The 12,725-nt window shown below is 46.0% G+C and overlaps 1 protein-coding gene across 2 annotated transcripts; it reads right to left on the bottom strand.

The window, feature by feature from the left end:
• Window positions 1–3,621: 3,621 nt before the first annotated feature.
• NAA50 (N-alpha-acetyltransferase 50, NatE catalytic subunit) lies at window positions 3,622–12,725 on the bottom strand. Of its 2 annotated transcripts, none has more exons than XM_083171538.1 (5): window positions 12,412–12,725; window positions 6,746–6,879; window positions 5,901–6,020; window positions 5,416–5,482; window positions 3,622–4,163 (listed from the first exon to the last, which is right to left on the bottom strand). In XM_083171538.1, the coding sequence occupies exons 1-5, from the start codon at window positions 12,417–12,419 to the stop codon at window positions 3,983–3,985; spliced, it is 510 nt and encodes a 169-aa protein (XP_083027664.1). In that variant the 5' UTR covers window positions 12,420–12,725; the 3' UTR covers window positions 3,622–3,982. The 2 variants fall into 2 exon arrangements, with proteins under 2 accessions (XP_083027664.1, XP_083027663.1); XM_083171537.1 differs by having other exon boundaries at window positions 6,746–6,882; window positions 12,412–12,721.

Genomic DNA, 12,725 nt, shown 5'->3' on the forward strand with positions numbered 1-12,725 from the left:
GATTTTAACTGCATCCCTGCATCAATAATGCCATCAGTTTCTATGGAAAAGAGGCAAAGAATCTGTTAACCCACAAATTGAGCAGAGCCACCTATGATATGTATGATTCTACATTTAGACCTGTCTGTTATGGCCAATTACAGATGGAGCCTCTTTCTTCTTGGCCTTTAATAGGATTAACTGAGAACGACCAGTCACACTAATCCCCTCGCTGTAGTGTTCTCTATTGTATTGCAGCTGAGAACAGTAGGTGAAAGGAAGCATTTCCTGTGCCTAGGTACAGAAACTTAGTCAAGAAGGACCTGGCTCTATCTGTATTTCCACCAATCACTTTACTTACACATAGATAGTGTTCTAGGATGATATACAGTAGCCGTTAAATGTCGCTTACTAAAGGCAGTTTGTATGTATTTCCCAGTAGATCGGAGATAATGTGACAGGACCTGGTATAAATGCTGCAGAACCACATCACAGCGTAAGCAGGAAAGTGATGTTAGGCATTTGCGCTAGCGATACATTGTTATATACCAAGAGTAAATTATATAATTCCCCCAATAAGTCCATATAATAATTGGTGTATGTAGGGCGCAAATTGGGTTCTGTGTAATCACTTCTTAGATTTGATGGACTACAATAGTCAGTGAGAGACTGGATGGCAGGAGTTACAGACCACGTGGCCCAAGAATCATCCCCCACACAGCACAGTACCTCCTACATATATAAATCAGCCCCACACAGCACAGTACCTCCTACATATATAAATCAGCCCCCACACAGCACAGTACCTCCTACATATATAAATCAGCCCCACACAGCACAGTACCTCCTACATATATAAATCAGCCCCACACAGCACAGTACCTCCTACATATATAAATCAGCCCCACACAGCACAGTACCTCCTACATATATAAATCAGCCCCACAGCACAGTACTTCCTACATATATAAATCAGCCCCACACAGCACAGTACCTCCTACATATATAAATCAGTCCCCACACAGCACAGCACAGCACCTCTTACATATAAAATCAGCTCCACGCAGCACAGTACCTCCTACATATATAAATCAGCCCCCACGCAGCACAGTACCTCCTACATATATAAATCAGTCCCCACGCAGCACAGTACCTCCTACATATATAAATCAGCCCCCACGCAGCACAGTACCTCCTACATATATAAATCAGCCCCCACGCAGCACAGTACCTCCTACATATATAAATCATCCCCCACGCAGCACAGTACCTCCTACATATATAAATCAGCCCCCACGCAGCACAGTACCTCCTACATATATAAATCAGCCCCATGCAGCACAGTACCTCCTACATATATAATCAGCCCCACGCAGCACAGTACCTCTTACATATAAAATCAGCCCCACGCAGCACAGTACCTTACATATAAAATCAGCCCCACGCAGCACAGTACCTCTTACATATAAAATCAGCCCCACGCAGCACAGTACCTCTTACATATAAAATCAGCCCCACGCAGCACAGTACCTCTTACATATAAAATCATCCCCACGCAGCACAGCACCTCTTACATATAAAATCAGCCCCACGCAGCACAGCACCTCTTACATATAAAATCAGCCCCACGCAGCACAGCACCTCTTACATATAAAATCAGCACCACAGCACCTCTTACATATAAAATCAGCCCCACGCAGCACAGCACCTCTTACATATAAAATCAGCCCCACGCAGCACAGCACCTCTTACATATAAAATCAGCCCCACGCAGCACAGCACCTCTTACATATAAAATCAGCCCCACGCAGCACAGCACCTCTTACATATAAAATCAGCCCCACACAGCACCTCACATATAAAATCAGCCCCACGCAGCACAGCACTTCGTACATATAAAATCAGCCCCACACAGCACAGTACCTCTTACCTATAAAATCAGCCCCACGCAGCACAGTGCCTCTTACCTATAAAATCAGCCCCACGCAGCACAGTGCCTCCTACCTATAAAATCAGCCCCACGCAGCACAGTACCTCTTACATATATAATCATCCCCATGCAACGTAGTACTTCCTACATATATAATCAGCCCCACACCGCACCTCCTACATACACGATCATCCCCACGCAGCACAGTACCTCCTACATACACGATCATCCCCACGCAGCACAGTACCTCCTACATATATAGCCTGCATATGTATATAAAGCATAGTACAAGCCAATACATAGGATCAGGAAAGTGCTGCAGGTGAAATCCAGTCCCAACAGTGCTTCAGCTGCATGTTCTGCTCCCGGACACAATATGGACGAATTGTAGGAGCACAGGCCCCATAGTATTGCACTGGCCCCATAGTATTGCACTGGAGACGAGAATAAACACCTGTGTTACGTCTACAAGAAGCTGACCCCAGAAATTGTAAAGGACCAAGATGTAACATGCGCAGGGGATAGTTAGATTTGGAAGGGGTTTTTAATTCAAACTGATATCTATATTACAGCGTACAAATAAAGCAGCCAGTATTTACCCTGCACAGGAACACAATAACTCACCCAAATCTAACTCTCTCCACGTTACATCTGCCCCCCTGCAGTGCACATGGTTTTGTCCATTAGAGAGAGAATTTGATTTTGCAAGTGAACCAGAATCAGGCCCCATGTGTACACACCTAAATATTATCTGTCTGCTGGGAACAGAGATCTGGCAATGTACTGGAGAAAAATCACAATCATCTGTTCACAAACGCTCTAAAAACTGACAAGGGTTCTTCAGACAAGATGATTAAGCACATGATCAAACTGATTTGTTGAACAATTATTTGCCCATTTTTCAGCATTTGGGAGCAAATGATTGTTATAGGCTTTCCTTCATTACCAGATTATCGTTCACACCACACAGATGGGACAGAAATCTATCGGAATGTACTCGGCTTTAAGTAGGTACTTGTGCTTTACTGTAGATCAGTCATTAGCATGAAGGACAAATACCCAGCTTATGAATGAAATTTGAGGCATCATTAAGGTGCCTCATACCTCACAGAGGCCAAAGGGCCGCAACATGCAGTGCTCCAGGGGCTCCTGAACTACATACGCCAGCATTGCCTGACAGTTTTAGCATGCCCTAATAGAAATGTGGCATGAGGGCATGCTGGGATGTGTAGTCCCTCAACTGCTGCAGGGGGAATAGCTGCGTACATGGGGTAAGAAAAATGGTGCAGACATTCTGATGAAGTCCCCGGCACCTCGTGCTCATCACCGCAAATTGAATAGCCCCCTACATCTCTATGCAACATGAGACAAGTGCCATTTTTCACCTGCAAGTTAGTCACTGTTTGAAAAATAAATAAACAAGACAACACAATTTGACATCTGTCAGATAATATAGCAGACACTAGCTCGGTGTGAAGGGAAGTTCATTCTCATTACAGGGAAGACGTCCAGTAGGCTGGTCCCCAGTGTAGATAAATGTGAGAGTAGTGAGCAGGTTTCTCACCATGCTGTTGACACAGAAAGCCCCTGTGGGTCCTAAACTCTTACCAAACTGCTGCCACCACCCTGTCACACCTCTGTACACATCTTCACATTAATAACCAACAAGTCACCTTGTACAATAAAACAATGAGGTTAGAGAAAGAGGATGCTAAAAAGAAATTTGTTTTTATTTAAAGACTATTCCAGACTGATAGAAGCCGCTCATTCTCCCAAACAAATGGGGGTAAAAGGATGAAAAGCCGAAGAAAATCCATAACTCCCCTGCAAGTATGATCTCCACAAACGGAAAACATGTCAGAGTTCAACCAAACAATATATATACATATATGTGAGATTGGACAGCTCTGAAGAAGCATTCAACACACTTTTTTTTAGCTTTTAATTATTTTTTTTTTCAAGTGGAGAAGGAAGAAGAGATATTAGAAGTGTACGGTCAGAGCAAAACTCAACGGGTCTCTTTCCATATTTGGCGACAAGCAAGTGCAAGAAGTGGGTTTTGTTCGTTTCCGTTTAGTTTTCACTCTTTTGCACGTCGGAATTCTGCGCCGGAGAGGAAAGCTTCAGATTTTTCTGCAGCACGTGAGCGTCGGCCGGCTCTATCCTCTTGTAATAGTTTTTCTTTGTTTCAATGATCTCAAAGCCAAACTTCCTGTAGAAATCTATGGCGGACTCGTTACTGATCTGCACATGCCTGTAATCAAACAAATGTATGAGATCACAAGAGAAAACAATTTGTACAGAACATGGAGAAGGAGGCAACCATTGTGCGTGGGGGTAGCCTAGACCATATTGCTGCAAACAGCCATACCCCACACAATGGCTCTCTCCTGGTTGCAGGTTTGCGAATAATATTAGGAATATTTCCACCAATGTAAAGTGTTCAGTACTTTGCCTAAAGGCAACCGGTAATAGAGACCAGGCAATAACCCCCCCCCCACACACACACACACACACACACCTTTCAAACACTTGTTATATGCAGGGACATCCCCTTTCATATGCTCCACTTCTGGCTGACCAATAGAAATGCACAGAATGGCCCAGACTGAACACCCTTACTGATGATACTATTAGATTCACTGTAACGCAGGGTTGCCTACCTGACCCTCTCCTTCAGGGAGAAAATGCTCTCTCTGTTCCTGGGCTTCCTTGGTAATGTATGATTGCCAGCACCTGTGGGGAGCTAGGTAATTGATAAGAAAGGTGTCACCACAGGTGCTGGCAATCATACATTACCAGGGAAGCCCAGGAACAGAGCATTGTGTCCTCCTGGAGAGGGGCATGCTGGTAGGTATGGATAATGTATGATTGCCAGCACCTGTGGGGAGCTAGGTAACTGATAAGGAAGGTGTCACCACAGGTGCTGGCAATCCTACATTACCAGGGAAGCCCAGGAACAGAGCATGTTCTCCCTGAAGGAGAGGGTCCAATTATGGGTCTGAAAGCATTTAACCATGTACAACTGGCGAAGAATCACGTTTGACACCGAAGCAAACTCTTTCATGTGCAATATTAGGATGTCTGCTTGCCATCTACAACCTATCATGACCTCATGTGTCATGGCCAACCTTATCTATGATGTCACAGTAACTACATCCTAATAGCAGACAGCAAAAGAAAACACAGGGGGAAAAAAACAATGTACCACAGCGAACAGTTACCATAACCTGCAATACAGGATACATCTCAGGTCCTTGTCTGACAAGTTATTTATAGTTTACATTAGTTCATGGAGATATAAGAGCTTAGAGCCATTTTTCAGAATGCAACTATCCCCATTTTTCAGAATGCAACTATCCATGGTTTTGCCACACTGGTTTACTGGATGGGAAACCAAAGGGGGATCCCGGCCTATATGGCACTATAGGTGGGTAGAAGCAGTGAACACAGGACCAGGCAGGAACCACTGACACAGGACAAGAGTGCCATAACCAGACACTTACAGGTAGATGTTGTCAAAGGTGCCGTCTTTCTCGCAGATGTTTAATACGTGGTTTAGCATCTTTGTTCCTGTGAAAGTAAAACAGTAATTTTAGCTCTGATCGTCAGATGGAAGGATGCGCAAGGGGCAAATATGAATTTAGGGACGCCGACTGAATTCACGACAATGATCTGACGTTTCTTTATGTGTACTCATTAATGGCAATAAATAAATGGTACCAATAAAGGTTTGGTTAGAGACACTGCCAGTCTCTTATGGTTAACTGTGCCAAACTGAACACCAGGAACCAGCATATGCTAAGCCCCTACCTATGTCATCTGAACCCACAAATCCAGCAGGAAGTCCAGGGAGCATATCTAACCAACACTTAGCTACAAGACGGGGGTTATACGGACATGAAAGCTAGAATTTCTGTATGACCACAGGTCATTGATAATAACTAGTTGTATGTGTGCCTGCAGGCACAGGAGAAGCATGAAGACCTACCTATTCCAAGCCTGCGGTACGGCGCCAGACAACCCAACGTCATGATGTAAAGTCTCTTCTGATTTTGAGAGTGATCGACTCTACAGCATACAGCTCCCACTGCAATGTCGTTGAAATAGGCTAAAACACAGAAAATGTATCAGAAGCAGCAATAACTGTAACTTGCCACAAATAAGTCATTATAGCAGGGATGGGGAACCTGCGGCCCTCCAGATGTTGAGCTACACATCCCAGCATGCCCTGCAACAGTTGCAGCATGGGCAAATAGCAAAACTGAAGCAGGGCACGATGGGATGTGTAGTACAACAGCTGGAGGGCCAAAGGCTCCCCCATACCTGCATTATAGTAATTGGGATGCACCTGAGAAAGTGCCAAAGCTCCTTTTATTAATAACTAATTCTCCATGTCCATCAAAATGACCGCACATCATTATAATGTCAGCGCGGGCAGCAATGCGTGGCAACATTTTAATTGCTCTGTGGGGTGCCATCTAGTGCAAAACTATTGAATTCCCCCATAGAGGTGAGGAGCAATGTTCGTTTTTTAGAATATAGGATCTGCCGAGTCACCTCAGCTGCTCTGCTCCTGCTATTTATTTACACCCTCCCCCCTTCTTTTCCCAGCCATCTTCCAACCCCTTACTGCAGCATAGGCACATCACACCTTATGTGCAAGCTTGCAGGTATATTAAGTGCGACATGCCGCAACCATAATTAGGTCGTCAAGAAAACATGTGTGAAGTCCCAATTAGGGTCAGGCTCCAATTCTCTAATAGACTAGTACAAAATCTACACACAAGTGTTGCATTTTTACGTTAACAGCGGAAGACCCCACAAGCACCTTACCGAGTTTGGCAAGCTCCCCAACTTCCAAGACATCCTTGTAAAACTTGTCATTATAGCTCACTGGGAAGATGACCTGGTTCAGCCTCTTCAGCTGCTTTATGTTATGTGGAGTCACATCTCCCAGCTCGATCCGGCTACTGGAACAAAACAAAATAGGATTAAATTATCATTCCTAAAAATACTATCTATCGATACAACGAGACTGCATTATATAGTCGTTTTCTTATACTTTCACTTCTAAGAATTTTTGTTTAAAGTGCATCGGTTCCAGCAAGAAAGTTTAATGTGCTATATAGTCAGTATGCATCAGATATACGCGGCACTTCTCGGCTCATTCCACCAAGTGGCCAAGGCACAAAGTGTCACACACAGCCCCAAGCTGCACTACTCAGCACAATTTGCCATGCAAAGGAGATCTAGTCCAAGTCAAGGTGCCATCCTCTGCCTCTAATCTGATGTCCTGGGGCACGCAGACATCACAACACTATGGCAGGGAGATCTAGCAACAGATCACAAAGCAATAATCTGTGCGTGCTCTCTCCTCCTCCCTAATCCTGATAAATGCACAACAGGTATAATCAGAGCACTGACAGCTGAGCATGTGGCCGGAGGAGTGCGGCCTCAGCGTCCCAGACAACAGACTAAAAGCTGCTATCATGGAAAGGGCATCGAATTTTTTTTTTGTCAAATGGCAAGAGGAGTGAATCCTAGAGACTGGCGCTGGGGGGAACCTCAGGGCACACTGTTTAGCTGGCGATTGGCATCAGTAGAGCCCTGTATTCTCTACCGTCAGCTAAATAGTTTCCCGTACTAGGGTAAGTGGTTACACACAGACACTGTATACACAATAGATCTAACAGCAACAACGCACAAGAAATGGATTCTACTTGTGGATCGTGAAATGTTACAATTTGGAGTTGGAAAAATATTTCATACGCACCAGAATTCAGCGCTGGTTGTATTACTCATAGCTATAAATAGCCTGTGACCGGCGGAGAAGGAATGCGGTGCCCTGAAACTGATCCCTCTGCAGATCACTCCATCAAGACCAAAATATATTTACGTACAGCTATGGCTGGTTAAATTTAGTCAGAGACCCTCATTACTGCCACATGGATGGCGAGGTGGCGTTGGTTAGGATTAATGCAAGGTCCATGTAGACCTGTGACGGGTGACAGACGGCCAACCAAGCCCTAACTTGCACCCCCAGGCACTCCTGGCTTTGTCTACAAGAGCCTGTAAGATCAATTTAAAAGGCCTGCCAATAACTTATTATAGACAGACGTCTTTCATTGACCAACTGTATTTATTTAAATGACCACTAAGGTGATGAGTACCGCGCATCGCTGGTGAAGGTTACTGGGCCGCCTGATGCAGCTGCTGCTGTGAATCACGTTGTCCATGGATAATCATCATGAAGCATCTAACCTGCCATTGCTGTAACCTATACTAGAGTGAAATAGGTCATTAAGATGCACTTTGAATTAAGATCTCCTGGGATAAGCGGGACACGCAGCCAGGTTTCTGGTCCAGCGGCATGACAATGGCATTTGGGGGATGTCTCAGGCAGTATCTCCTTTTCAGCATTGCTGTGATAAGTTTATAGGCCATAAAAAGGGGGCTGAAGATTGCTGTGTGAGCTTACAATCAAAGGGGTGAGAGGAAACAGGCGTTCAGACACACCTGCTTCACCACATGCTCTGCCTCACATTACTGGGACAGGAGGAATCTTGTCTCTGGGTCACTCACGTCAGACACAGCAGGAAGTGTCCTAAGCTATAGAACATTAATGCCACTTTCAGACCGCACTAAAAAAAAAAAAAAACGTTATTTTTCCGATTTTGAACCGCTTTGAAGAAAAATGGTATTTGGAAATGGTAAAAAAGCAGGGTCCTACCCATTTCAGACCCTTTTTTTTTGCAGTCTGAACGGGTCTGAAACGGTATTTAGGAGCCAGCCAATAGTGATCACGCTCAAAGCATATCTAATGAGCAGGCAGTGAATAATTAATGAGCAGGTGGGGACCCTCTCATTAAATATGCAGTGCGGTCGTTAGATACGCACACTTTCAAACCTCCACCCCACCCACACCTGGGCAGCGCAGGGAAGGGAATGATCCCGCTGGCGGGCAGGGGGTCCCTGCGGCGTAGCAGATGTGAGATCAGCAGCGGGGTCCCTGCAGTGGATGGGAACTACTAGGGTCTAAGCACGTTTTGCGGTGTAAAAGCAGCATAATACATACAAGCAGTCAGTAGAAGAGAATGCTCTTTTCTGCAACCCAGGCCCTATGCTACAGACACATCCTGTTATAGGCTTGTACAGCATATGGCCTCTAAATCTGTATATCATCACTGTTAATAAACCTTTATATTGAGTAAGTATCATTGTGAGAAATTAATATTCAATAGAAAAAAAATGAATAAATCTTTCAAACGAGTGACAAATAACCCTGCACTAGGATCTCCAACGCGGCGTCCAGGATGTCTAGTTACAATAGAACAGCAGATGTGCGTGCCTCTCACACAGCGCCTGCCAAGGCATAACACATCGTTAAATGGAGAGCTATGCTTGGCCGCAGGAGCTCCGCGATCGGTTCTGTAATTCCGATCAGCTTTCTACAGTTTACAGGACACCAGTGTCCAAGATTAGCAAACTGCTTCTTCCCCTGAAGCCAGCATCAGGACTGAAATGAAAAATGTACTGCTGTACATAATGCTCTAAATAGAAGTCACATTTATCATCCTCGCTTTCTAACCTGCATAGTACAACAAGGGACGCTGCTGCCAAGCAATGGTGCGTGAGTGCAGGAGGTAGTGCTACCACTGAGCTGGTTATGTACGGAGCTGTGATATGAGCAAAGCAGCTGCCTCTGCACAAGCAGGAAGCTCTGCTTCTCGCCTTCAGGTAAAAGCAGGATCCTCCCACCTGTTACAGGACATGAAAGCAGGCTGACTTGTGACCAACGCCTTTCAAGCAATGGCAATAAAAAGCACGGTTGAAAAAAAAAAAAAAAAGTTAATTGCTTTTCAGCAGTAGAATGCAGGGCAGACAGGAATGTAGTGCAGTAAGGCAACATAGCAGAACACAACCTACTAACATTAATAGTACCACCTATTACAGTTTATACCAAACCAGTCACTGCTCATTACCAATACATTCATCTTATTAATGCTGCCAGTCTCACCAGTTACTACATGCCCTCCACAGCACGTCTTCTCCATTTGTGATTAGCTTACTGGTTATCCCCATTAACCAACACTCCCCACATCTCAAAACTCCCTCTCAGCCAACCAGGGGTAACTATTATCCAAGTATTAGATCAGTGTAATAGTAACCTCATTACCTAATGCCACAGCTGCCCGCCGCAACTTGCTCACTATTAAATATTAAAATTACAAGCAAAAGCGAATAACTCACCTACATCTTTGTACACACAATGAGCTATGCACTATTTTTCTATTTGATTTTGCTTATAGAAGCAAACAGGAATCGAAATTGAACATTGAATATTTTTAGCAGCATTGGATGCAGATTCGATCCCATTGCACGCTCCTGTGTAGTGTAATACCCCTTTCACACTTGCAAGCAAGGTTCTAAGTTCCGGGTGTGACCCGGCTTGCAAGTGCTTTCACACTGGCCACCCGACCCAGAATGAAGTCGGACGGGTGGCGTCATCTGGAGGCTTGGCCGGGGCGGCGCTGGGAGATGTCAGCAACTTCCAGCGGTGCATTTTCACGGCAGTGAACGGGATCTGGGTCACACTGACTGCATCCCGTGTCAATTCCGGAATGTACCCAGGTCAGGACCTGGGTATAAATCCCAGAATGCTGAACACGGGATGCGGTGACAAGAAACCTTCACACTGAGCTATATACCGGGTTGATGCGCGTTCATATGCAAAAAGTGTAAAAGGGGTATAAATGGAATAGAAGAATGGTCTTGAATCGAAAGCAAAATCGCACTATGTGTACCCACTATTACGCTTCATCAAGATTTGCTTAAAAAACATATTATATATAGATATATATTTATCACACACCTCTAGAAGCACATAGTGGGCACAGTATGGTGCTACAAACCTGCAACGCCAGCAGACACAAAGTCATTAATTGGCGGCATAGTTATCCAATACAGGCTAATGACTGGACCTTCCTATTCACTATAACCAATGTCTTAATACCACTTCTAGGTTTTTATTCAGTAGTATATGAAATATCCCACATTATGCGAAACGTCTCATTGACGACTTGTGTAATGCTGCTGCCCATTGGCCACACCCTGCACCCCCCCCCCCCACATGCAGGGTGTGGGAGAAAAAGTGATTGGGTAAAAGAAAAGGTTTTTTTGGGGGGGGGGGGGGCGGCGGCTATAAATCTGCCCTGCAGCTCACTCTCCCACCACACAATGTACATACAAATATAGAACTGCCAGTGTGGGAAAACTTAAATGTAGTATATAACAGGAAGGGAAATGGAGGCTTGAAGTTAACCATTCCCAGAACCTGTGTAATGTCCCTGTTTAAAGGAATATTACTGTAAGCCTATGTATATACAGAAACAAGCTACAGAAAAGATTTGCATCAATGATATAACTGTCAGCAAATTATAGATATTACAGGGCCAGAGGCAAACCAGAGTACATATGACAGGGGTCACCAATATACAGGGGACCAGGGTCAGCATATTGGGAACATATGGCAGGGGTCACCAATATACAGGGGACCAGGGTCAGCATATTGGGAACATATGACAGGGGTCACCAATATACAGTGGACCTGGGTCAGTATATTGGGAACATATGACAGGGGTCAGCAGAATGGAAGTAGTTAGTAGTATATAGGCCACACGACAGGTCAGCAGCATATAGGTGTCAGAATTATGCAGGGCGCACAACAGGTCAGTAGTATCCAGGAAAAAGCATAGGTATATAGGCGGCAGCAGTATACTGGGGTAGAGGGGCAGCACCTATGACAGGGGTTTGGGGCAGTATTTAGGCGGCAGCAATATACTGTGGTAGAAGGGCATCATGGGAGGCACCTATGACAGGGGTCAGGGGCAGTATATAGGTGGCAGCAGTATACTGGGGTACAGGGGCAGCATGGGGGCACCTATGACAGGGGTTTGGGGCAGTATATAGGTGGCAGCAATATACTGGGGTAGAGGGGCATCATGGGAGGCACCTATGACAGGGGCTTGGGGCAGTATATAGGTGGCAGCAATATACTGGGGTAGAGGGGCATCATGGGAGGCACCTATGACAAGGGTCTGGGGCAGTATATAGGTGGCAGCAGTATACTGGGGTACAGGGGCAGCATGGGGTGCACCTATGACAGGGGTCTGGGGCAGTATATAGGTGGCAGCAGTATACTGGGGTACAGGGGCAGCATGGGGTGCACCTATGACAGGGGTCAGGGGCAGTATATAGGTGGCAGCAGTATACTGGGGTACAGGGCCAGCATGGGGGGCACCTATGACGGAGTCAGCAGTATACAGGGACACTATAGGTGGCACATATGACGGTGGTAGTAGTATAGGGGGCACCTATCACGTGGGTCCGGGCGGTATACAGGTGGCAGCAATATACAGGGGCAGTATAAGGGAGCAGCTATGGCGGGGGATCGGGGCGGTGTGACAGAGGACACATGGCGGCGGTGTGTGACAGCTCACCCCTTCATGATGACAGCGGGTGCTCGGAGACACGGGTCGTGTCACGGCGACGTCTCTGGGGCCGGAGTCCCGTGGTGTCGGTGGGGACAACGCGCCCCCCACTCTGTGGTAACTTGGGCCCGAGGTCTCGCTCTCTTCCGCCACCGCCGGCCCCCCCGTGCGCGACCTAAAGGCACGTGACCCGCTGACCGCGTGCACGCGCCACCCCCTACCACACTCCTCCGAATGGCGCGAAGGCTCCCGAGCCGGGAGATCGGTGCACGCGTGCGCAGAGCACCCTCCAATCCGGCGCACGGAGCTGGCGACAGCTTCAC

The sequence above is a fragment of the Crinia signifera genome, chromosome 2, assembly GCF_055691185.1.
Source record: "Crinia signifera chromosome 2, ASM5569118v1, whole genome shotgun sequence".
NCBI lineage: Eukaryota > Metazoa > Chordata > Amphibia > Anura > Myobatrachidae > Crinia > Crinia signifera.

Coding starts and splice junctions, on each gene's coding strand:
- NAA50 (XM_083171537.1), bottom strand. Junction 6,021..6,745: donor TGGGGAGCTTGCCAAACTCG/GTAAGGTGCTTG, acceptor TCTGTGTTTTAG/CCTATTTCAACGACATTGCA. Junction 4,164..5,415: donor ACCTTTGACAACATCTACCT/GTAAGTGTCTGG, acceptor GTTTGATTACAG/GCATGTGCAGATCAGTAACG.